Genomic DNA, 27,536 nt, shown 5'->3' on the forward strand with positions numbered 1-27,536 from the left:
TTTTTTTATCGTCATTCTAGTTGGGTTCTAGATTATTCTTATTCCTCTTGAGGCTCCATGTGCATCTTCAAATATGCCTTCCCATTGTCTCCATCTCAATGTCAATTTTTTGGCTTCTCCTTGACCTATCTTTTTTTCGTGTAGCATGAGCAAGTCTATCCATGATTGTTGGTAGGGGTGTTGAATCCCTTGACATTCCATGTTATGGATGTCATGGCAACTTGGGAAGGGTGATTCCGTTCCTTGATCTTAGTTTCGTCTAACCCTTTGCATTGCTTGCAATTCCCAATTTGGCTTTGTGTGACTTCCTACCCTTTGATCCTTTTTCTCCCAACTTTGATTTCTTTAGCTTGGATTGAAATTGTTCCGTGGTTCTTTATTTTAGAATATCCTTTTCTTCTTTCTCAAATTCACTCTCTTCTTCTTGGTTTATGCTTTGAATGTTTTCCTCCACTGGCTATTTCTGTGTTAGAGTGTCAATTTTAACCGTTGTAGTGTTGCATTAAAATACTTTCAAGCCTATTTCAAATGTCTTTCTTTGACTATGGGTGGTAGCTTTTCCAATTCTTGTATTTGTTTGTAAAATTCCCTAGCAAGAACTTGCTCAATATAAAATGGATACTTGTTTACACAACACAACCAATGATAATGAACGTTTTTATACAGCTTTAATTTGGAGTCTCCCTTGTCTATTAAACGCATAGTATCTTAAATCATTTTGATTACATAGCAGACGTGGGTAATCATTATTCTCAGACATTAAACATTCCATAAAGAACAAAGGAGAGGGATATCAGTTGTGGTGCACCTGATGATAAAACTGTGATTGCTGTTGCAGGGCTACATGTACCACCAAACTCGCAATAGAAGCCTCCAAGAACTGCAGTGACTTCCACTGAATTTACCAGAAAAATGATTACCATTCGATCACATTCCCTGAGTTCTATGGTATTCAGAATACTAACAATAGCTTCTCGGTCCTCCGACATCAAATCCTATTCTGCACCATCTCCCGCACAGATCTACTGGCACGACACCCCATTGCGGAGACTCCCGTTTTCACACTTCAACCCATTATCGGGTTTCCTAGACACAGAGGCGATGTTCACTGTCGCATAGCCATTTCACTCTTCAACCTGTTATCGGGTTTCCCAGACACAGAGGCGGTGTTCACTGTCGCTGTGCGGAATTCTCATATGCGGGAAGGTAATGTATATTAGTGTCGTTTTCAGTCCTCTACTCCCTTGCGATAGCTTTTGCTAACTTCGCGTGTATGAACAGCCTATTTGCAACGTATACCACGAACTCCCCCACGGACAACACTCTGCACCTTCGATATTGTCTCTTCTCAAAACCACGAGACCAGTAGGCCAGCCAATGGCTGACGAAAGGTTTATGTGCTTCGAGGTGTGTAATAATCCATACACCAGTTTCAATTCTTCTTCTCCAGGCATGATTCTTCAAACTCATGCCATGCCTTTTTATTCATCGAGCAAGTTAGTTCTATGAACTACCTTAAGAATTACATAATTTAACTTTATTCAACAACGCGTTAACAATATGTGTTAACAATATTAATTATTTATATTAATCCAAGGCTAGAATATTAATATAAAATAATTAATATTATGTCATATTTACTTTCACAATTTTAATTATTGGGGAACATTACATAGTTCTTCCCCTCTTGTCCTTGCTTCCTCATCCATCCTTAGTGTTCTTTGCTCATTGCTCCCTGCCCCATTCTATTGTTCTCCTGATTCTTTTCATTTGGGGTCTCCTCGTGGTTAAGGGTTCCCACATTTTGGGCATTTGCTACTTGTTCGCTTTGTGATCCTCGTTTATTGTTTGCCTTGTGCTTTTACAAGTTCAATACCAAAGGTTGTAAAATTCAATCTCTATCCAATAAACCAATTAAACGGTGAGATACAAGGCTTGGAGAACTATGACATGGAAACCTTAAACTTATATGCAAATCTGAAAATTAAGTTGCCTTATTGCAAAAAAACTATGCTTAGATCCTTCTTAGTGATGTCAAAAATCAGCCTACATGTCATGCTTATTAACACTACCTTATGTGAACTTATAACAACAATAAACAACAAATAACATCACCATAAGATAGCAGCAAAGAGGCACAAATCAGCAACATAAGAGCATCCCATAGCTGTTATTGTGAATAAGGCTATGTACCAAACTAGTTATTAGTGGGGACTGTATACGGTGAAAATGGATAGTGAAAACAACAATATTGAAAGTCTAACAAAGATCCAACCACAAAACCCTAGCCTAACAATGAAAACAATTCACCATACACAAATGAAGATACCTAAGACCATGCAAACAAACAAAATAAATCAAATATACCATTCACATATCTAGTAGGGTTTCAATCTCCATTTCTTCTTATCTCCATTGATCTTGTTTGATATATTTGCTCTCAGATTTTATGTGTGCACAAGATGTCAACAAAGGACAGAAATGTGGTTGATAGCTTGATCGCAATAAGGCTTAAGTCTGTCATTAGGTGATAATGAAGGAGAGTATCTTCGTATATAGAAGACACTTAAAGGAATGGAGGGATAAGATTGAGAGGTGTAAAGATAAATGGTCGGCTAGGATTAAAGGGTAGGTAGAGGAAATAATTAAATGATAAAGGGGGTAGGTAAGAGAAGAATTAAGAGATCAATGACATGTGTCATGGATAGGAAAGGCTAATGAATTAATTAAATAAATAAAGATTTATTTAATTAATAGAGGAAGTGGGATCAATTAAATAAATAAAATATTTATTTAATTTAGGAAAAGGATAATTTAAATAAATAAAAGTATTTATTTAAATGAGGAAAGGCTTAGAAGAGGATTAATGAATTAATTAAATAAATAAAAAATTATTTAATTAATAGAAGACTTAGGATAAAATAATTAAATAAATAAAAATATTTATTTAATTAAACAAGACAATTTTAGGTGTCTACAGGGACATATTCACATGTTATGTTTACTTAGGTCCCGTTGACGTGTTTTTTATGACAATGTCTGACACAGAATAAAGTTGCTTAATGGTCACTTCACACTCTCTTGATCAAGGTGCGATGTGTGCTAAGATTGTAGGAAGACCAAACAATAGACTCCAAGGTTCCTATCTACAATGAACGTGACTCAGTTGGCTTGATGTGATATGCCGGTCATCCAAGGGGACTTACGTTGGGATCGTTCTTTCATTTCTTTGATGTGGCTGGAACTTCATCATCAGATATAGCAATTCTGTGATGCTTCTGCTTCAAACGAACTGAACAGGAATGAACCGAAATTAAAGGGGAAAGGGTTAGAAGGATCTAAATATACTCCTAAGGGCAATGATCTCAATAGATAATGCTTTAGTGGACAAATTCCAAATAAACAGAGCTCTGCTTCGCCAAGTTTAACTACAATTTCGCAAGAATTGGTGCAATCTTCTGAGGATATTGAAGGATTTTCGAATTGAGAAAGTGCATTTGAATACCTAACACAACGCAATCCAAACAACTATTCACAATCAAACTTAGCATAGATTTGGGGGTTCAGGCTAACTTTACACTGCAACTTATAATCGACAAGATGCAAAAAGTATGAACCATGGAAATTCATCAAACACCATTACATTCTCCATTGAAATCAAAGCACTATACTACTTCTACTCTAAGTGAGGAATGTGAAACCATGCAAGTTTTGAAAAATAACTTAAGTGGACACCATCAGAGAACAATGTTTCACTGTTATCATCTCATAAAACTTATTGCAACAATTTCATACAAATCTCCTTGCTTTACAAATGAAGCGGTCACCCCCTTATATAGGCTTCATGCAAAACCCTAATTAGGGTTTGCCCTAAAAAATTCCCACACATGATGCAATAAGGTGGGAATATTCATTAAATGCCCACTTTTCCCATTTACAATAAATTCCTACATGCCCAAAATGGCGTCCACTTGTGCATTAAATGCACCATCTTCATCAAATTTGCCCAACATGCAATAAAGATTCTTCCATGCAAAACTGCTCATGCTTCCATAAATGCCCATCATCTCAACATGCGATGGCTGCATGCAAAAAGAGTCAGCCATAATGCCTTAAATGTGACGGCTACATGCAAAAAGATGCTCCACTACCTCAGCATGCGTTGACCTGGCTGCCACTTGGCGAGAAACCTTTGGAGAGAGAAAACTCCTAGAGAGAGAAAGCTTTATCTGGGAAGAATTTTCTTGAGATTTTGAATTTGCCTTGTCTTGGAATTTTTCATCAATTTTCAACATCTATTTTTTAGGAATTTTTTCAAATTTGAGTTCCGAGGTCCAGGAGAGAGAAAATTATATCATGATTCCAAATTTATCATCATTTTGAAATTTGGATTATTTTGGATGCCCGGAAATGGATTTTTCAAAAGAATTTTCTTGTTCAATTCATCCTTGATTCCTTCCTTGCCTTAGAATTTCTTTTCACCTTCAATTCATCCTGGCATGGAATTCATGTTGTGAAGGAACTCTCCTTTGGAAAGAAATTTTGTCTAGGACTTCATCTCCAACTTGGGTGCTAAAAACACATGGTGAAGGAATTTTGCTCGAGGAGGAAAAATTATCCATACCCTTCGTTTGGTGCCCATTCTTGACCTTGATTGTACTTTACCCCTGAGGAAGGATATTCTTCATGCCTTAGCCAATTTTTCATGATTTCCAAGAATTCTATCCCGTTGGAAGGAATTTCCAACACTTAGTCAATTTTTCCACTTTCCTGGAATTGTGTTCCGAAGGAAGGAATTTCCAACACTTAGTCAATTTTCCACTTTTTCCAAGAATTCTATCATGAAGGAAGGAATTTTCAACACTAATTCAATTTTTCCACTTTCCTGGAATTTAGGAATTTTTCCATTTTTAGCTCCGGGATTCAGGTTAGAGAAACTTCTCTCACTTGGCCAATTTTTCTTCTTTTCTTGAAATTTCTTTATTCTTTGGCAAATTTCCATGCCTGGGAGGGGAATTTTGAATTCTTCCCTGAGGGCATTTTCCTTCTCTCAATTTCTTCCTCAAGCGTGATTTCTTCCTTGCTTGGAATTCTAATCTTGGGTGTTGGAATGACCATATGGAGGAATTTTCTTTTCTTGCTTTCTCTTCTTGCCTTCCATTCAACGCTCTGGCTTGGACTTAGGCGTGGAAAACATATGGCAAAGGAATTTGACCTTTTTGACCTTTCCATGGTGCCTTGGGATTCAACTTTCTTTCCTTGACCTTCAATTTCCTTGCCTTGGAGAATTTTCATCTTTTGTTTTGGGCATGGAATTCATGTTTTGAGGTAAATTTCACCATTTTCATGTTTTCCTTGACACCATCATTTTGACGTCCATCACTCTCCTTGGGCGCTAATTCCTCATCATGGAGGAATTTCACAATTTTAAACTTTTTCCAGAGCACCCCCCATTTGGCGCCCTCAGCCCTGCTTGGGCGCCAAAGCACTATGTGCAAGGAATTTTGGGGAGTGGAGGAAATTCCTCCACCACCCCCATTCAGCGCCCTACCTTTGACCTGGGCGCCATTTCACTATGATGATGGAATTTTCAACCTTGCCAATTTTCCTTGGCACTCCCTTTTTAGTGCTCATCCCTAACTTTGGATGTTATTTCCACTACATGGAGGAAACTGACTTGCTTCATTCCAGACTTGGTCACTTTTCGACTGTTTTCCAGATTCAAGATGCCACATTTGGATTTGAAGTGATTTTCCCAGACTTAGAAGATTTTCATGCTTTCTATTAGAATATTTAGTTATATTTTAGTCACCTATATTTAGTTCCTTGTTTAATGGTCATTTAGCTTTTTAGTTTTTAGCTCATTAAGTGTTAAATATTGCTTCTTTATTAAAGACGCATAGTTAAGCTTTTATTTAATTTGCTTTTAAGCTTTATTTAGCATTTAGCTTTTTAGTCATTCACTTTAATGATTTGTTCTTTTTATAGAACATCGTCTTGTAAACTCTTTATATACGGTTGTATATCGTTGAATAGATTAATCTGATTATTTGAGCAATAATTTTTCATGGTATCAGAGCGGGTGACGAACTTGAAGAAATTTTTCGTGCCCTTCTACCTGGAAACAATTTTCTAGAAATTTTTTAAGAGATTTGTTTATGAAAAAATCTGATTGCTGATTCAATTTCGCAAGCTAGGGTTTTACCGTTTTTGAAAGTTTTTTTCAAAAACGAAGTTTTTTTTGTGCAAGAGTTCATGAAGGTTCGTGGTTTTTTTTGCTATTTTTGCGATCTGATTTTCACGATTTAGGGTTTGTTGGGCAGTGGAAGTTTTTTTTCGATGCGATTTTTGTGGGTTTCTGGCGACTTTTGCGTTATTTTTTCCCAACCCACGTCTGGTTTTTCCCGCACTTCCGTCGGCATAGATTTTTGACGCAATTTTTTCGCGTTTTAAACGACGCCACAATTTTATTTTACCTGTGATGGGGTTTTCCTAAGCGACTTTTCTTTTGGGCGACGATTTTCGCGTGACATGATTATTGTCTTTTGCACCCTTGTTCGTGTGAGGTGTGCAACGTGACTTCTACAAACACGATTTTTGGAAAAATTGTGATTTATTTTCTTAGACAAATTTCTACTAGCGACTTGCCCTAGTTTTTTTTACCTGCGATTTTCAACGGCATATATTATTTCACAGCCCATTATTTTCAGTGGCTAGGGTTTGACACCTGACAACCTCGTAGTTTTTTTGCTATTTTTTTTTAAGAAAAATCAGTTTTTTTGCATATTATTTTCTTTTGATTTTTTTTTTTGAAAAAAATCAAGCGCTCAAATTTGTAGATAATTTTTTTTTTGGATTTTTTCCAGAAATTCGAACCTTGGGTTTTGTGCCAGCCTTTCAACGCCTTGGGTTCTATGTCAGGGCCTTGCTTCTATTTTCCAGATTTTTCGGAACTTGTACCAACAACTGCTACAGTTTTTTTAATTAATTTTTTGACAAAAAAATTTGAGTTTTAAATTTGCAGTTTGACTTCGTTTTTCGTGCATAAGAAAATAAGAGGGATTGCAGCATTGACGAATGTCATGTTGGAAAGCAGTCAAAAGTTCAACGGACAAAACTTTAATACTTGGAAGTAGAGGATGTTCTCAATTTTTGAGTATTGTTGCCTTGATCAGATTGTTTTGGGCAAGGAATCTCGTCCTATAATAGCAGGTGATGATCAAGACAAATATGATGTGAAGAATCGAGAAGCTGTCATGCTTATCAAGTTATCCATCACAGATGATCAACTCCCTTAGGTGCCTTCAGGTAAAACAACTAAAGAGATCTGGGATCTCTTGAAGGATCTTCATGAAATGTCCGATAAGAGATGAGCTTTCTTTCTGAAGAATATGCTGTTTTTAATCATGATGGATGAAAAGACACACTTCTGGAATGAATTCACACTTAGCCATTTTTTCTGATCAGTAGCCTGCTTTTTCGACTTTCTGGATTTAGACGATTCTTAAGGAATGTTCAGTCTCCAGTGTCTGCCTGTGAAGAACCTGCCAAAAATAGTAAGTGTTTCAAAATTGTTAGGATCAGGGCAAAACAGGACGAGATGACATTAAAATAGAAACTGCTAAAAATATTAAGTTTGATTTTTGGCAAAATTAGACCAATTTGGGAGGCAATGAAATCCCTAAAAAATAGAAACTTTCTAAAAATAGAAAGTTGCTCAGAATTCGCTCAAATTTCACATGCGGGTTCCTTGAAGAGTCCTGATTCCAATGCAATGTTCAGTTTTTCAAAAACCCTAAAGGAAAGGCCTCAAATCCAAGTATGTAGGATGAAACCCTGAAACGGACAAAACAAACTCTAGACCAAGAGGATTGACGAGATTGCCGCGAAAAGATCTTGAAAACCAAGACCAAAAGATCAAGAGGGCCTAAAAAAGTAGGGGGTCCCCATTTGGAATGGGGTGGTGTAAAAACGTCACAACAGGGCCTAGCTGGCATTCTAAAAGTTCGTTATAATGGGGCCATGTTCACCTCATTTACTTTTAGTTATGCATACTGCATCACACATTGCCTTTATAAGTAAGGTATCTCATTGTATATTTCATTATTCAACCATTACTCAATATTGCATTGTTGGATCAAGCTATTCTTGCTATTCTCTTTCGTGGAAGTGTTTTTGGTCTTGCATGGTTTTTGAGGGTGTTGAGGAATCACCTATCTACTCCTACATGGTATCAGAGCTCAAGTGCTATAGACATCTTCCCAAATCTGAGAGTTATCAATATGTCTTGAAGATTTGTCGAGTGCATATTGGGGTTTCAAGGACCTCACTGTTGAATCTAGGGCATCAAAGAAAGTCAGGTTTGCCTTTTGTTCTGTCAAATTTGGTTATATTTTGTTTGATCAACAAGGTTTTCAAGTAGGGTTTTAGCTGCTGGATCTAGGGGGCAGCTGAAATTTTAGGGCACTTTGAGAGAATTATGACATGGCCATTGCGTTTGAATGGTTTGAGAACCCAAAGATCAATTGTCAAATAGTCGAATTTTGAGACTTCGATGGGGGGGGGGGGGATAGGGGTTTTTTTGTCATCATTATTGCCCGTATGGTTGTAGAGATCCATAGTTGGTTGCATTGTATGATCGTATGGTTTGTCGAAGGAAAAATAACCCCTCTCCTACACAGAGAATATTCCTCTGCGGATTTGACATTAAACTAGGGCATATTTTAATTTTTTGGCTTTTGCATACATCACTGTGCATGGTATTGTTTTAGGCACATGGTCGTGACAATTGTTGGTACCTTGTTATTTATTTTGGGTATGAAAGGCAATTTTATTTTAGTGTTTTTTTAATATTAAAAATCATTAGTTTTATTGCATGGTTTATATGATTTGCTGATCGATTGTTTGTTTCGCCCCATGCCTAACAGCTCAACCTCTCTTGCATGGTTACATGGTAATTTGCGGGCTAAATGCCTTGAGTGGTGCGAATTTTGGCCCGCTACCCTAGCCTTGCTATACCCTAGGGGTGTTGCTATTGCTAGTAGTAGGGTGCTTTTTTGCCCCCCATGCTCGTGCAGTCACATGTGTGCCTAGGGGCTAGCCCCATGGGTGCTAATTTTTTTTTGCTTCTTTGCAACTTTGCCTCTATCACGAAAATGGCTATAACTTCACATACGAAGTTGGTTTTTTGAAAACAACATATCGTCGAAAAGATGGTTTAGTGTACTTTCTAGTGGAGTAGATATTTCTTGGAGTTTTTGCTGTTTGGTGCCATTTTTTTGTAGTCAAATATTCATTTCTGGCTCCTAAGCTCACAACTTTTTGCCACAATCTATGCTTTTCGTGATTCTTGCGGCGTTGGAAAGGTATTGAGGAGCTCTATCCAACCATCTATTCACTTTCTCCATTTTCAGCCCAAGGGACATTGTATATCAGTTTTTGCCTGATGAGTACCCTAAAGTGTTACCTGGACATATTCTCACCTAGAAAGGTGCTGTTTTGATCATTGCACTTTATTTCAGTTCTAGATCATTTGTCAATCAACTGTTGCTTCATCAAATTCTAGGGTTGTGCCAATTTGAGAGTTTTCCAGTTGTTCCTTTGTAGTGGGACTTGCTCCACAGAATACTTCCAGTGCTTCTTTGTAGCATGTCTCATTATGGGGGGGTTGTATGGTCTCTCTTGTCATCCTTTGTATGGAAGGAGATTGATTGAATTTGTGATGGATCTTTTTATGATGGATGTAGTTCTTGGGGGTTATCTTGAGTCGTCCATGCTATCCTTGATTGTATCTTTTTTCTCTTTTGGAGAGGAGTTTTGTCCCAATGGGTTTTCTCGTTTTCTCCTATTGTGAGAGATTGCAATTGCATTTGCTTTGTACATGGGTACCTAACATGGCCTAGTAGTGGGGACCCATCTTTTCATCTTTGCATCTTGCATCATTTGCACAATAAATTCATCTCCCTAAGTTGCACTTAAGGTGGGGTGTTAGTGTGAATAATTTTAGGTATCTAACTAGTTATTAGTGGGGACATTTCATATGTTAAATTTACTTAGTGTAATATGCTAAAACGAAATAACATCCTGAAATGAATATAATTGTTAACATGAATATTGCAAATTAACATATAAGGGAAGACTTTTTTTTTTTTTGAGTATGAACAAATGTCTGAAAGTAACTAGCTCTAACTAGCTTTTATTGAGAATTGCATCATAATGAACTAACCAAAAACATGAACAGAAGATATGAAAGTATTTAACACATTGCATTAAAATGAAAAGAGAGGGTTTAAAGAGTACATTTCATTTGATGCTAACATTCTGAACTTCATAACTTTATCAAGATACCAGTGAGGAGGGAAAGTATCATCAAGGCGCTTTTCCGTCCAACCACAGACTTACTAGTCCCCTGTGCCATATCCGACTGGATTGGCCCAACCCTTCGAAGGGAGGTAATGGGAAGTGGAATTCATGTCATCCGAGACTTGGTGTTATAGGACCTACACAGCTAGTTGGCCATACACTATGGGTAACTCCCAACTAGTATGGTGCTCCTAACTAGGGGTGTATCTGGTACTAATGATTTGATGGTAGCATGCTTTATGCAACACCACCTTGGCCAAGGTTTAAACACTGCAAGCACGATTACACATGCTGTCAATGATCACCACCCTACTCGACATATTTCTAGGGTCAAGTAGGTTCAACTGAACCCATTTAGGAACTATGACCATTCAATTGTTTAATATTCTTTTGTTATCGACACTAATGCACTTAAAAGTTATTGTTTATCTCTTCTAATTCTTGAATGCAATGATTTGTAATGATACAACTATTTCCCTGGAATGGAAAAGTGTGGGGCATAAGAGCCGCTAGCTATACATTCACCCTTAAATATGGTATGTAAACCATGCCTGACATGTCTCTGCTGTCCTGACAACTTCAGGGTGTTCTTTCCAACGGAGATGCTATCTGCATCGTGGTGCAGCTGTGCCCTGCCTGACATGTCTCTGCTGTCCTGACAACTTCAGGGTGTTCTTTCCAACGGAGATGCTATCTGCATCGTGGTGCAGCTGTGCCCTTCTACCCACTACCTTCCTAGGGTAGGGTATTAGTTAAATTCATAATCTAGGGATGGTAATCTCAATCAGAGAATTTATTCTTATTGCTGTTTTGACTGTTTAGACTTAGACAAATTTGAAATAGCTCGATAAAGAGGTAAATTCTTCATATTACAAGTCTCTTGGACCTGTACATCCTCTATACTGAGGCATAATGTTTTTATATGTCTTCAATCAGCTTAATTCTATAGTTTTTTGGTTATAACCCAAACTCATATACACTTACAAGTATATGATAAAAGTGTGTATATATATATATATATATATATATATATATATATAATCACTATAAACCTTCATGTTGTTTCCAGCTAGAAGGTAATTCTTGTTTTCCACATTTTCAGGTAAAAAAAAAGAACTCAACCACCCCTGCTGTTCTTAATCTCAATATATTTTTTTTCTGACAGAGAGTTGTTCTCAGCTGTAGCTTTTAACACAATATGTTATAGTGTTTTTTGTTCAAGGGTTTTAGTTTAATTCTTCTTGAATCACAAAATATCAAACCCTGAGTCTATTGTTTCCCGTCTGTCAAGAATGCACTCTCAACTATACATTACAAGGCGCTTCAACATGTGTATACTGTTCTAATTTAGAAATTTAATACTCAGCCTTCTATATATACACAGACATGCTGTATACGCACAGCCTTACTGTGTATATACAGTATGCTTGTGTATCAAAAATTGGGACAAATATAAATTTATTTCTTCATATATATTAACTCAGTTTGCAGACATAAATGATCAGAAAACAAACAAGGGTGGGTTTCTTTTTCCTTAACCCTTGAAAACTCTACTATTTTCATCAAAACATAAAGAAAACCATGCAGATTCAAGATTATAGTTTCTTTTTTCCAAATATGGTTCTAAGACAACAAATAGAAGCATAATTTATTCCCTTCAGCTTAGAAAAAGCACATGACCTGTATAAGGAAGAAATACGTCTGAGAATGTGTTCCAGCACCCTTCCTCTTATCAAATCCTCCGCTCTTGAAAATGTAGAGCTGTAACTGGTAAGTCGTGGGGCAAAAATATGATATTTGCAGAGCCGAAAATGGTAAATACGTGGAGCAGAACCCTCCTTTTTCGCTGTTGGAAATAGCAAGAAGTGCATCGTTTTTTTTCCCCAAACCCCTTATGTATTCCCAAACACATTTTGCTTCCTTCCCATGCCCTAATACCAGGCATCTTTTCTTTAATCCGCTAGGAAAGGTCACGTCATCTGTGTTTGCTTCCTCACGGGATTTGCATTTTGGCTTCTTGTAGAAGACTCCCATCCTCACATAGGAAGAATGCCTGATGCTTTCTTTTCATTTTTTTTTGAAGCTTCTTCTTTCATAACATGCAAAAGTTGATATTATATATACATATCAATTCAATGAATTGAAAGAGACTTATGCGTTTTTAATCGTTCATATATGTTACGTTTTTTTTTGTAAACTTCCTTAATAGCCTGATAGAATTATAAATCTATCAAATCAAATAGCCTTAAGAACTTTAATGAATTTAGCGCTAGGAAGGGAGGGTAAAATGTTTATTTTTATATCTTGCTATTCTAATACACTTTGCTTAGCAATATTACCAAAAGGAATTTGACCCATGGTGTATATATATTTATATTTCTTTTTATTTTTATTTTTAAATGAACTTTACCTTTGCTAGAGTTTTGTAAAACATTTTCATATATTTATATATATAAATATATTTACATGATAAAACATGAACCTCTGTGAAATTTAAATAATTAATTAAAATTTCAATAATAATATTAGTAGCGAATTACCACGAAAACACAATCAAAACCCTAGGGTTGTGAACCCTAAAATCTCTGCACGGCCAACTAGGGTTACCTGATGCAACAATTGACACAGTTTGACAAGGTCAATCACAAGACTACCTGACTCAAGGTTAGGGTTTCAGACGACATTAGTTCTTTCTTCCCTTTACCTCCCGACCTGATGATACTTTCCCTCCCTTCGCAGAGGATGACGATCTCCTGCACACACTTGGCCAATTTTAACGAGCTAGATCAAAATTTGTCCTATTCTGACATTTCATAGATCATTGACAAAAGTAAAACATCATGTCATAATGTTAACTATCAAGTCATCAATTTACCATTATGATTTATCAAATCATCATTCTAAGCATAGTTGACTTCATTCAAAATGTATGAACATCTGAGCATATTCATTCAATTTAAACGTGAAAAACTAAGGCACATTCATTCAATTAAAACATGAAAAACTAGGGCACATTAAACATCGTGCAAGTATGGCACATATACACTAGGGCACACATATCATGGTGTAATCACAACATATTAATAACTAGGGCACAAGTGGGATGTAACACTTAGTTCCTAGGTGGCATTCTAGAAGTTAGTTATAATGGGGCTATGATCACCTCATTTCCTTTTAGTTATCTAGGCATTGAATATTTGCATTAGGCATTTAATGCTTGTGTCTTGTTAGGTGTTTATATGACATCACACATTGTCTTTATAAGCAAGGTATCTCATTGTATATTTCATTATTAAACCATTATTCTTCAATATTGCATTGTTGAAGCAAGCTATTCTTGCCATTTTCTCTTTTGGAAGTGTTTTTGGCCTTGTAGGGATTTTGGGGGCGTTGAGGAGTCATTGTGGAGAAACCTTGTGAGAAAAAACTCCACCACAAATAGAGGTCAAGTATGAATTATCAACAATAAATGTGATTATAATACATTCACTTCCGTTCTCTTCTTTGCTGCCAACATGGCAGCACTTGTGTGCCTGTGAGCAACCTCCTTATGCCTCCCACCCGTCCTTGTTCCTACTGAGTAACTTTACATTCAATTGTTCCTTATTAATTCTTCATTGAAAGAGTTGTTTATATAGAATAACAAGAGCTCCAAATCACCAAACAAGGCATCCAAAGAAGGCTCTTCATTCCAAATGACCCCAACCCTTGGATTGTCTCCATGGAAATTGAAAGGACATAGGTTTTGGCTCCAATAATATCCTTCCAACTTGGGCACGCAAACATGGAAGATAAACATTGCATTAAATGCAATAAATGACATAATACCAAGAGGCACCTATTGCCTCTTCCAAGTGCTCACTTGGAGAAGCCCAAAGGTACCTCATTTGTCCACTTCCCATGTCATTAGTTATCCCATTCGAGGTGTCCACAAGGGGGGAAAACAATATTAAAGAATTATGTTCACAACCAACCTTTACCATTGCCAGTGGAACCATCACCTCTTATGAATGTATTACAAATAATAGTGAGAATAAATATTACAAATTATTTCCCTAGTACACCCTAAGTGCCTTAGGACACTTTTTAAGGATGTTGGAATCTTTTCATAGGATTTACAAAGTAGATGGTACTTTAATCCTAGCAAGTGCATCTTTGTCTTGTCCTTTTTGGCTGTCCCATTTTTTTTTCTTTTTGTTCCCTATTGGGCAGAGGATCACTTACCTTGTGCTTTCCTCACGGTGATGGACTTTCAATTGGCACAGAGAGCAAATTACCATTTGATTTTCTTTTTCGATCTTCTGTCTCCAAATTCCTTGATCTATTATTATTTCTAGCGCTACTGGTAGGGGCGGCAAGGGTTTGGTGTTGAAGCAAATTTGAGCATACATTTCATTGTCTTTGTCGTCAAGGTTTTCGTTTGCCTTCACAAAGGTCCTCATATGGTCCCCAATTTGCTTTAGGGTTTCCAAATCCTAGTCAGAGTATCAAAACTCGCCGTGAGTCAGGCGAGTTTCCCGAGTTGGCAAGTTGAGTGAGGCTCAGCAAGTTTTGGTCGCTCGTGACTCGGACTTTGCGTGTTTTTCGCATAACTCGCATGACTCGCGAGTCAAGTGAGTTATGGACAAACTCGTCGAGTCCGAGCTCCAGGACTTGTGCCGCGGTAGGTCACGTTTTGACTCGACCAGATAGATTTTGGACACTGACTCCTCTCTGATCACTCTAGCGGAGATCGATCCAGTGTTTGAGTGGATCATTGAGTCTACCAATCCCGTCTTCATTGAGGAGGACCATGAGTGGGTTGAATTGGCAGACAAAGAGGTTGACGCTGTGGCTATGGCAAAGGAGGAGGATAGAGCACGATCCGGCATAGGCACAGTTGATGTTGATCATTGTGGCACCTCACAGGCGGAAACTATGGCTACTTAGTCATCCGGGACCTACCTTAGACGCCTTTGTAGGAGGCAGATAGACTACTCTAAGGCTGAGGCTGAGGATGAGCTAGAGCCTGAGCCATAGACTTGTTTTTGTTTACAGTTACATATATGTTTGAGAACATTTGATGTCATGGATTTTATATACATTTGACAACATTTATAACTCTATATATCTATGTTTTCTATTTCCTTCAGCTACATTTTACATTTCTACGTATGTGATGGATGTATGTTTATGTATGTGATCAAATTAGCTTCTATTTGATGATGTTATAGTGTCTTTAAACTTTATTCAATAATGGGTGCATGAAACAAGTTTTAAATCGTTAAAAATCTCTAAATTTCAAGGTTTTTTTTATTTTGCCGAGTCATTGCCGAGTCACGAGTTGAGTCAGCCTTGCTGAGTCCGAGTCTGGGAACTTTGATGCTAGTATTTCTATAACAAATTATATAGTTTGATCCATATAAGGATTTTTGAAATACTTTGCCGCAGAGGATTGAAGTTCAGTTGTCAATCTTTGATAAACAACCTGGATTCTCCCATCATATATGGTCCAGCATATATGATCTTTCTTTTGATGATCCCATAGGGACATTCCACCATTAAGAAGCCATTTTGATGCGTTTTTAAAGTCACATCTTTACCACAATTTGTTACCAAGGGTTGGCCAAACTCTTCCCCATATAACAAAAAAGTCTATTTCCCTTAATTTAGAAACAGCGCTATCCATTCTTTCATTTTTTAGGAAAAACATAATTCATTGTCCTAATGGTTTAGGGTCAATGGGAATCTTATTTGCACTTGTTGCCACTTGCTCGCCTTTGGGAATCCATTTTTCTTGGTGGGGTGGCACATTGCCATAAGATTGTTAGGTCCTTGGGTGTAATTTCCTTGATCTCCTAGGTCTGTTATGGTCTCCTCAGCTATTTTGTTTGTGTCCTCTTGATCCGCCTCTATGGAATTGATGTTCCTTTGCACATGTTTGTTGCCCTCACCACCCATTCCCTGTATCTTGATTGACCTCCTTTTGATTCAATTTAGCACTTCTTCTCTACTTTCAATTGCCCCACGTGTTGTAGTCCTGCTTCCCTTCATCACTATGTTGAGGTTCTAGGTTTTTCGATTGTAAATTATTAGCTATCTGTAATATTGCCTTTTATGCTTTTCTTTCCATTTCCCAATGTTTTGTTTTTTCTAATATTGGATGTATTGTATTTCCTCCATATGCATATTTCATTTGTCCTCCTCCTTTTAGCTTTCTCAGTGCCCTAGACGCAATGTGCTCATCCTCAGAATATGACTATGGATGTTAATCAGCTTTTGTTCTAATCTAAGAGACCTTTTTTTCTAATATTGAATGAATGCATTGTGTTTCCTTTATATGCATATTTCATTTGCCTACCTTGTTTTAGCATCCATGGTGTCCTGTTGCGTGTTAAGTACGCTATGTACTTATATTCAGAATATGACTATGAATGTTAATCAGCTTTTGTTCTAATCTAAGAGACCTTTATAAATTTTAGCAGATCACTCTGATTACATCATTGCCCATGCCTACACATTCAGGGAACAGATAAAAGCTTTACAGTGTTGTGATCTGGTAGGTTGATTGGTCTCCACATAGGTTGACTAATGAAAGCTAACAACTTAAGTAGGCATGGATTCATTGCGAAATTCTATATGGAGGAATGAGGCATGACAATTTTCAGATCTGTTCCCACTGAAGCAATTAAGAATCTGTTTTGGTGAAACATATTGTATCTGTACCCTTTTGTTTTCTGATTTATTACTGTCTACCTTGTCAGCCATGCAGAAGTACTTTTATCTGTTTGAGGCACATCTCTATTTCTCCAGGATTTCATGAAAAATCAGCTTCTAAGATGAAACCTTTCATTTTTAATGCACAATTTTTGGTTTTCATCTTTCAATATCACTATACTGCATTAAGCTCTACCTCGTTGGGGTCACCCATCTGGGGTCTTATGATAATGTCATTTTGCTGCGAAATTGTATATCAAGTAATTTGGACAAGGGACCAACTACTGAAAATGTGTGCTGTTATATTTATTGTTGAACTCAAGCTAGATTTATGATTGAAAATTATTGCAACAAAATGCAGCTTCAGCACCCATCAGGATTCAATTTATAATATGAACTTCAGTAACTGCAAAAGATAGAGAATTATAATGAGATGTTGGATAGCCAGTTAAAGGTGTTAATTATTTGTAGGCAAGATGAATATAGGATTGCTTTTGGAAAATTATGCAATATTAATTTTCTTAATTATTTATATTTCACTGTATGTACTGGTTGATGACTTTTAAAATTTAAGATTATGATGTGCACCTTTCCCATAATGACATGCTCAACCTACGGTGCAATTGTTATATAGATTTCCATTGACCTATTTTAATAACCCATGTATCAGTGTGTGGGTATATGTGCCTCTTTACCTCCAACATCAATAGTATTTATGGCATATCTATTCATTGACCTATTTTGATCACTTGTGGACACTGGTATATTTTCTCCCTGCCAGTTTTCTGTTTGAGGTAGAATTGACTACTTAGGGTAGGACTAGGATCCAATTCCTCCTTTCCTGGGTAAAATTCTAGTGGCATGCACTTTTCTCACCTTTTGTCCAATTATCTAGAATATTGTTCAAAGGCTAGAAGAACATAACCATTATTTTTCCCAGCTCAATTGTTTGATTGAGGTCTAACATTATTCTGCTGCTTTACTTAAGTTCTAATGTTTGAAGCATGGTCTGTGGAGGACAGAGAGCCTGATGGAAAGATGCTGGCAACAGCCCTTTGATTACCTGTGTTGCCATCAAGGAGGGATATATAGATTTATTCAGCAGATATTGTTGAATAGACTAAGAAGCCTTATGATCAAAAGTGGTCTAATACGATCTGTACAATGCTCTAGCTGTACATATTTTTGGCGAAGATTTCAATATTGTTGTGTCCCCACTCAACTTTGAGAATCAAGTTTTAGGCATTTGATTTTGGTCTGGTAAGATTGTTCCACTGGTTCCATGGCGTGGGCTGTCTAATTTGTCTTAGCATCTACTATCGAGTAATTTAGGAACATTTTTAAACAAAAAATTATCTTTGTGATCTAGGATTTTTTCTCTGCTTCAGATTTTTAGGAGAGCTAATAAAACATCTTCAGTAAATATCCCAGGAGGAAATATGATAAAAATTTAAACAATGTTTTAAGCAGGCTTCTTAAGTGATGAACATCTCCAAAAGTGACTGGAAAATTTCATTGTAAACAAAAGGTGCTGAAACTGTCATGGACCATGGAAACATCATGTCTATTAGATTAGATAATTTCACCATATTGTTTATGCAAACAACAGTTGCAGAATTTAAAGAGTTTAATTTTTGGAAATGTTGTGACAGTATTACTTTTTACCCAAGTAATTTACCCGTATCTACAGAATCCAGAAACCAATAAGCATGCAAAGTCCAAGTTAACTGTGGCAATCATTTGATTGACAACTTTGTGGTCAGCAATGTTTACTCGTTCTCATGCTTTCTATGTGTTTTTACGTGCAATACAGTTAACCATGGCCTCCCTTGAGGTTATAGATCTAAGCAGTGACGAAGAGGACTGCATGATTGCCACAAGTTCTGATGCTGAGGTGGCAGAGGCTACTTTCACAGGGTCAGATAAAGATAGCAGGAAGAGTTATTGTATACCTGAGACTCCCAAACTCGAAGCAATTGAACAGCCTATTAATGAAGCAGATTCTGCTAGAATAAATCCTTTAATAGTGAATCCAATTAAACAGGTTCACAATCTTAGTGCACAGGCTTATAATTCTGGTACACAGTTTGATCATAGGGGTCTAGTGCAAACACCACACAGAGATGCCCATCGATCAAGTTCTGGATGGCAGCAACATTCTGCAGAAACTGGATTATGCAGGGAATTTTGGAAAGCTGGTGATTATGATGTGCGATCAACTGGGAAAACAACTCTCCAAAGTATTAATTCTCTCTCATTTAAGCTACCTTACAATAATCTTTGATTCTGTCTATTCAATCCACTTTTATAATCATCTGTACGATTTGTTGAATTCCATTTCCATTTGATATTTCTCTGCTAGATATTAACAATTATTTATATGTAAAATCTCTTTATGTTCCAGATGGCATGGATCATGTTCGTGTCCATCCTAAATTTCTGCACTCTAACGCTACTTCTCATAAATGGGCACTTGGAGGTACACTTGCAAATGATTCTTCCCGTAGCATGTTGATTATTTGATATTTAGGAGGTTATTATTAAATATTAAATCTTCAGTGTGATGATTTATATTTCTAACATTCTTTTGTTTCTGTTTGTTTTGTTCTTTATGGTACATAGCCATAGCGGAGTTGCTTGATAACTCAGTAGATGAGGTAATTTTTTTTATAGTTTTTTTCCCAAAGTAGTTCTATGTTTTCCTGATTTTCGTACCTGCTTTCTTCTGAAGCTTTATTTAACCAGTTTGATGGAGGCTGTAAAATACAATTTTCTGTTTGATAGGTTGCAGTTTATTGGTTTGTATACCTCGTTCTTCAATTAATGATTGCTCATATCATTGCTTGTTTGCATATTTTGAGAAGCAGATAAACAATGGAGCTACATTTGTCAATGTGGACAAGATTGCATGCCCACGGGATAATAGTGCTGCTTTACTTGTTCAAGGTATTTTGCAATCTTTATCAATCCTTGTACTAAATTTTTTATGATAGGGTTTATTAGATTTTTGTTGTAAGTTTTTTCTAACATCAAGTGGTGACTTACTAATGTTAAAGACGATGGAGGAGGAATGGATCCTGATTGCATACGACAATGCATGAGCTTGGGGTATTCGCGGAAGAACACTAACACCACGATTGGTCAATGTATGTGGCAAATTTTTTATATATTATTGTTGCTAAATTCTTTCCTATCTTGCTTTTGCAACCATTTTTTATCAATCTAAAATTCATGAAGAAGGATTGGTTTTGTAATTTTCAGATGGAAATGGGTTCAAGACAAGCACAATGAGATTGGGAGCCGATGTCATAGTTTTCAGTACATGCAATCATAACAGGTGCGTACGTTCTAATATGCCATTCCTGTATGGTCAAAGGGCATTTTTGTGAAATTTGGTTCATGTTGACTTTTTGCTGACTTGAGTTCGATTCGACTACTTATGTGAGATGGATAGCTAGGCATAGTAATAGTCTGCAGGTGTATAAGTGTGTGCACAATTTTTAATGATATTAAAACTATAGTTTTGATATACATGTGAAAGCTCCACAAAATGTAATTGTTTACCTGATATTGGCACTTTTCTTGAGATTATATCAACTAATTGCATCCCAGAAAGGCAAATCTAAACATAATAATATGGACCTATACGAGGATGCAGAGTGATGGTGAAATCATAGCATTGCTTCTCCAGTTAATAACTTTGACTTAGAATTACATGCCTATGTTATACAGTTGATCTTTTCTAGTCTGCAAAGAAATGTTGATCTCTTTCTTGTTAATATGTTGTATACACCTAGCTGTGATTATTTAAAGTTTGTACATTGAGTTAACCTGCCCTTTGACTGCCTGAACTGCTTAGACATCACAAGTTGAAAGAACACAGGAGTTGATAGGTGACATGTAGAAGTTTTTAGCTGATAGGCTATATTACTTGAGCTTTTCACTCAAACCTGTCTCACTGTGGTATACGGTTTTTTTCTTGCTGGTTTACGGTTTTCTTTCTACCACTATACAGCCACCGCATTTCTTTCTGCCACTATCCAGCCACCGCATCAGCCTGAATGTTGCCTCATGCAGGAATTACTGTTCTATGTCAGATATATTTTTGTCTCACCCCTGGTGTAGGATGGTAGCCGATGGAGATTGGCTAAGAACCCGTCTCTCCCCTGGTGCAGGATGGTAGCCGATAGAGCTTTCTTTTGCATCTTTGACTTTCTTGAACTCCCTTACTTCCGTGTTTCCTCATGAGGGGGTGTGGGGAGTTTCCATCAATTTGTTAATCTGGGCACCTTGAGCTTCCTGCTTCTCTAGCTACTTCTGCATCTTGAACTGCTTCACTTGCTTGGCTTCACTTGCTGTCTATCCCACACCGGGGGTGTAGGAAGGTGCTCAGTCCTCAACGGGTGCGGGAGTTTAGTGGATGCCCGTTAAGGTAGACATGAATACAAATTGTGGAAGCATAGACAAGGTGTGTGACTTGTTTGACATACTTCTGCAAAGAAATGCGTTCTCATGGACTGCAATGACTGAGGCTATGCAAAAAAATGGATTTGTTGGAAAGGCGTGAGAGACTTTCAAGGAAATGTAATTCACAGGGTAAAGCCAAATTCCACAACTTTCGCCAGCATACTCCCTGTACGAAAATGGGAGCTTTGAAACAGGGTATGGACATCTATCAAAGGAAAATGGAAAGAGGGCTTCTGTCAGATTTTATATTTGGAAATGCTCTGGTAGACATGTATGCAAAATGTGGAAGCATCGACAAGGCACGCAAACTGTTTGGACAAAATGCCTGAAAGAAACGTGGTCTTGTGGAATGCCATGATCACATGATATGTACATAATGGATTTGTTGAAAAGGCTTTAGAAACTTTCAAGAAAATGCAATTGGCGGGTGTAAAGCCAAATTCCACAACGTTTGTTGGCATCCTCCCTGCCTGTGCCAAAACTGGAGCAATGGAAGGGTATGGACATCCATCAAAGTTCAAACCATAGTTGGAGGGGCATTTTTTAAGATAGATCTTCAACTTACAGAAAATCATCATGTAATGTTTTATCTTGCAAATCTTAGAAAAGCTCGATGTAATAGTTATATGCCTGCACTATGGAAGGAGCTTGGAGTTCCATTCAATAGTCAAAAGATACTCATTATAAGTCTCCTTAAATATGAACATCAATAAAGGAACTTTCCTGTGACAGTGAGCTCTAAAGGGAAAAATTTGTCAAAATCCTCGTTAAAATCCTCATCGAAATTTAGTATCTTGAAGATAGTTTTCAAAAGCATAGTACAACCATTAGCATGTTCTTGGATTTCTGTCAAGTTTTCTATGGTTTCAAAAGCATAGTACAACCATTAGCATCTTCTTGGATTTCTGTCAAGTTTTCTATGGTTTCATGAAATTTTTTTCAGGATCTATCATACATTTCCAAGGTCTATGCATTTGCAAAGTCTGTATATTCATTTTGCTTCATTTGAGTCTCTCAGAGAAGGGGTTTCTACCAAAAACCTTGTCTCTTCTTATGAGTTGCCAATATATGCTTGCTTGATTACTGAATGGGGGGACTGTTGGAGCAAAGTTTTATCAAATTCCTTAGCAAACCGTTGACATTGATTAAGCTTGAAACTGTAGTGAGAGGCTTTAGACCTATCATCAATCCTAAAGACTAAAAATACACATAACATATGACTCAATGGTCAATGTTAATGGTACTGCTAAAGATATGACAAACATATGTCACAGATGTGTGACAGTCCCACAAAGAGATTCAAGAAGACAAAGTAGCCCTAAATGTCAATGTATTAATGGTAAACATTGGCTGCATTAATAGCAAACAATGGAAAGAAGGTATGGAGACAATCATGAGTAAACTAAGCATAGTCATAGCATGTTAGAAATAACCATAGATAAAGGGGATATAGTTGTGGTAGAGGATAGGTTGAATGTATAACCAAGTCACCATGGGAGTGTTACAATGCAAAGATAATAGAGTGGTTCCTTATGATAGTGAGAGAAAAGAAGACTATTTATTGCCGTGAAGTCTTGGGTACAATAAATAAACATTGGGATTAACATGAGATAGAAGCACCCTAGAGTAGGGTAGAGCAAGGTACAAATAGAAAAGAAAATGGTAATGATAGAAGTATTTCCTAGGCTTGTGAAGAGCGAAAGATAACAGTGTATTGTCAAGGAGACTTACCACAAACATGGCAGGGTTCATATGTACTAACAACAACTCTTATGATAATAATGGAAGATAGAGTATGGATAGAGACCTATGGAAGATAATGGCAGATCTTAAATCATATGGATTGTGTTGACAATTGACAAGATAAGACTCATCAACAATGTAAAGAATGACAGTGAAACACATAGCAAGCAAGTAGTAAGGCTGGTCATGAATCATCCAAAGGACAAAGTTTCAAGACCGTAGATGAGGATTTCATGAGCATAGTTAGCGCACTGCAAGTAGACTGATATTAGTGTCGAGATGGGTAAAATGACAAAAATATAGACAAGAGAAGATAACAGTGTTGCACGACTGTTAAGACTACAAGAAGGCTATGCACAAGACTTTCTAAGTGACAAGTCAAGGCAAAGTTAAATAAATGGCAGTCAGTTGAAAGCAAGGTAGAATAAACATAAAGTTTGAGAAAGCAAGGTAGAATAAACATAAAGTTTGAGAGACACAAAAGTGATACTAAGAAAAATTCCTTCAATAAGAAGTGATCACAAAGGATAATGATATTCTTTGTTGTCTAATGTAAAAAGCCTTGTCAAAATTTTAATTAAATTCTTAGTGTAGTTCATAATGTGCCATGAAGGTTTTCAACATGAAAGTATTCAAACCTAAGAGAAGGAATAAAAGCACATGCCAAACATGAACTATGTGAATTGACAAAGATGCATAAAATTCAGTTATATTCATGTTGAGACAAAAGGAAAGTAATAAAAGGGGTGGCAAAAAATAAATACAAGGAAGAGGCTATAAGGGTATTGCTAAATAAGCTTGCAGATCAAATGTGATAACGATAAAGACATTTCATGTATTTGTGAGAAGTATGCATGGTCCTAGACAGTAATATGAGACAAAGATATGTTAGACAATCCTAAGCAAGTAAGAAGACAATTATGAAGAAAGGGAAAACTAGAAGTATAAAACATGGAAGTGCTAGGAATAGTATAGGGAACACTATTAGAAGAGCTCTCTTTGGAAAAGCATAGATGCACATCAGAGGATAGAGCACAATGAGACCCCTTGGAAAGTGAAAGGTGGCCAGGTGCATTGTAAAATTAGGGGCATATAAACTATCTACCTGCCAAGCTTGAAGACGATCTACCTGAGACACCTAAGTGAGGGTGCATTGTTAAATTAGGGGCATATAAACTATCTACCTGCCAAGCTTGAAGACGATCTACCTGAGACACCTAAGTGAAGCAAAAAGTAGGGGGTCCCCATTTGTAATAGGGCTTGTATGTTTGCAACACAACAGTATGTATGCCTCGTTTGTAGCACAATTAAGTGCCTCCCGCAAGGAGTACAGGGTAGTCCTCTATTGCTACAAGCCATTTGTAGACCCATATACAGATTACCTAGCATCGTGGACTATAAAAGAATCTTTCTTTCTTTCTTTCTTTCTTGCTGTTTGATATATTATGCTATGTTATAAGCTGGCATAGGTGCACTAGGCTCATGTATATGCTATTATTCCCAATCTAGGAATGGCACACAAAAGGGCTAACTATCATCTATATGAACTTGTATACTGCCAATCACACCTGTTGCATATCCAAAAATATGTCTTGCCACTTGGAATTTTCTGTACCATTTCTACATGCCTTCACTGTTAATTTTATGTTAATTTTTAATCAGACTGATAGCAAATAACAAAATCCACACAATGAACATAGATCACAAGGGTACCCTGGGAAAACCTCCCTCTTGGAGGTGAAAAACCCAGCAACAAATCTTAATCTATGTTAGACAGTAATCAGTTTACAACTTTGCTTTAACACTTGAAGCAGCATGTCAATCAGAAACAGCAGTATGGCAATTCTGAACTAGGGTACGAACAGCTGTATAAACTTATCTGCAATATCAAAGAAGACTGTTCACTATCTTGCAGACCATGCGCTGATCATGAGAGTCTATTTGCTGATCAAGAATGTGATCCGCTGCCCCCTGACTTGGTTCGCTGTTCATGGAATTGGATCCCTGCCTTAAGTATATGATTCACTGCTTCTGGAGAGATAATTCGGTGATTATATGCTGAAGGAATTCACTGAGCTTGAGAGATGTAATTCACATATATAATTGTGTGTAATGCCATGCAAATGACTTGTTTATATACTTGACTTGAGGTGTCAAGTTGCAAGTTGGCTTGCTTATGTATTTTATAATAATATTGTTTAGACCGCTCAATAGGTCCTGCCCCGTAACGATGTTATTGCTTGATTTGCCTTTTACCGCCTATTTTGGGGTTCACATTAAATTGTACATGTTATGTTTGGGTCCTAGCCCAATTACAATAAAGGAGAATAAATCGCACAAGTTGTTTACAATTTTAATTGCCATTTGGCAACATTGAAATTGAAATAATCCGAACTAGCTATTATTTCAACACTCCCTCTTAGCTAGGGAGGATTCTAGCAAATAGTGTAATCATGCATCATGGACTTCTTCATCTTACATTGCCCGTAGAGGATGAATGTAACCTGGAAGAAAACAACAAAACTTTCCATCTTGCATTGCCCGCAAAGGGTGGAAGAGGTCTTTCTCCTCAACCTTCTCCCAGAGAAGGATACTGTCACCTTGCATTGCCCGCAGAGGGTGACTTCACCATGCATTGCTCGCAGAGAGTGGAAGATGCAACTTAATGCATCACTGTGACTAAGACTCCCTCTCAGTCATAGCTGGATTCTCCACAATTCCAAGCCTATCTCTGAAGTATTCAAACTTCACACTAGCAAGGGGCTTGGTGAGAATGTCTGCAACCTACTCATCAATGCTGACATATTTCAGCTTTAAGGCACCTCTTTGTACCATATCACGAACATAGTGATAGTGAGTTTCCACATGTTTTGATCTGTCATGAAACACAGGATTAGCAAACATTTTAATACAACTTTTATTATCACAATGAATAACTGTGGGTTCCCAAGTTTGTCCAAACAACCCAGCAAGAAGCTTTCGAAGCCACACTGCTTCTTTCGATGCAACACTTGATGCAATATACTCAGCTTCTGCAGTACTCAAGGCTACTGAGGACTGTTTCCTGTTGGCCCAAGAAATCACAACAAAACCCAAACTGAAATAGATACCTGAAGTGCTCTTCCTATCGGTAACTCTTCCTGCCCAATCAGAATCTAAGTAGCCTTCCAAGGAAACGGTAGTGTTGATTGGATACTTTAGCCCATAGCCAACAGTTCCACACAAGTATCTTAGAATACGCTTGGCTACAACAAGGTGAACATGCTTTGGCTTGTTGATAAACTGGCTGAGTGCATTCACTGCATAACAAATGTCTGGTCTAGTGTTAACTAGATACATCAATGATCCAATCAGCTGCCTGTACTCAGAAGGATCTGCAAAATTAGAGTTAGCTACAGATAAACTCAATTTCTTCAAGTTTGTTTCCATAGGGGTAGACATAGGTTTGCAATCCAACATTCCAAATCTCTTCAAAATATCAGCAATATATTTTCCTTGACTTAGAATGATTTCATTAGGTCTTTGCCACACTTCTAACCCTAGAAAGTAATGCATTAGACCTAGATCCTTCATTTCAAATTCAGTAGCTAATTCTTTCTTACACCTAATGATGAGACTATCTTCACCAGTTAGAAATAAATCATCCACATATAAAACCATAATTAACATTTCACTATTAAATACTTTAAAGTAAAGGTTAGGATCAACATCATTCTTACAAAACCCTAAACTAACCAAGTACTTATCAATTCTTTTATACCAAGCTCGAGGAGCTTGCTTGAGGCAGTAAAAAAACTTTCTTTAATCTGCATACATGAGATTCTCTATTACGAGTCTCATATCCTTCTGGTTGCTCAATATAGACATCTTCCCTCAATGACACCCTTAAGGAAGGCAGTCTTTACATCCATCTGATGTAACTTTGTAGTGGGCACCCTAGAATGCCCAAAAACTAACCCCACTGCTGATAGGAATTTAGTCAAACAGTTTGCAGCCAACTCCTTATTCCTCCGTTTAATGTTTCAATGTTTTTTTTTGTTTTTAAGTCTTTGCACAGGTATGAAATCACATAACATGAACTAAAAAGAATTTACAATAATTGGCAAGCTGGAAATTGAACTACTGCTGTTATAATATTATTTCCAGAATTAACAAAATCAAATACATAGCAGGTTATTTTCAACTCACTAAATACTCCAGCATTTTGACATAATGTTCCAACCAAAGTTTCTAATTCTGCTGCTACAGTAACATGAATAGTGCTGCAT

The 27,536-nt window shown here is 37.0% G+C and overlaps 1 protein-coding gene across 3 annotated transcripts in view; it reads left to right on the plus strand.

Moving 5' to 3' along the window:
• Positions 1–27,536, plus strand: part of LOC131071256 (protein MICRORCHIDIA 6) — a 164,057-nt gene that overhangs the window by 34,400 nt on the left and 102,121 nt on the right. For 2 of the 3 annotated variants that reach the window (XM_058007013.2, XM_058007015.2), the window contains exons 2-9: positions 839–1,206; positions 1,282–1,407; positions 18,872–19,298; positions 19,463–19,537; positions 19,681–19,715; positions 19,926–20,004; positions 20,115–20,204; positions 20,320–20,395. In XM_058007013.2, the coding sequence (XP_057862996.1) occupies positions 1,378–1,407; positions 18,872–19,298; positions 19,463–19,537; positions 19,681–19,715; positions 19,926–20,004; positions 20,115–20,204; positions 20,320–20,395 (812 nt within the window). In that variant the 5' untranslated portion in view covers positions 839–1,206; positions 1,282–1,377. Of the gene's footprint in view, positions 1–838; positions 1,207–1,281; positions 1,408–10,945; positions 11,103–18,871; positions 19,299–19,462; positions 19,538–19,680; positions 19,716–19,925; positions 20,005–20,114; positions 20,205–20,319; positions 20,396–27,536 lie in introns of all 3 variants that reach the window. The other variant, XM_059210021.1, reaches the window with a different exon arrangement.

The sequence above is a fragment of the Cryptomeria japonica genome, chromosome 8 (assembly GCF_030272615.1).
Source record: "Cryptomeria japonica chromosome 8, Sugi_1.0, whole genome shotgun sequence".
NCBI lineage: Eukaryota > Viridiplantae > Streptophyta > Pinopsida > Cupressales > Cupressaceae > Cryptomeria > Cryptomeria japonica.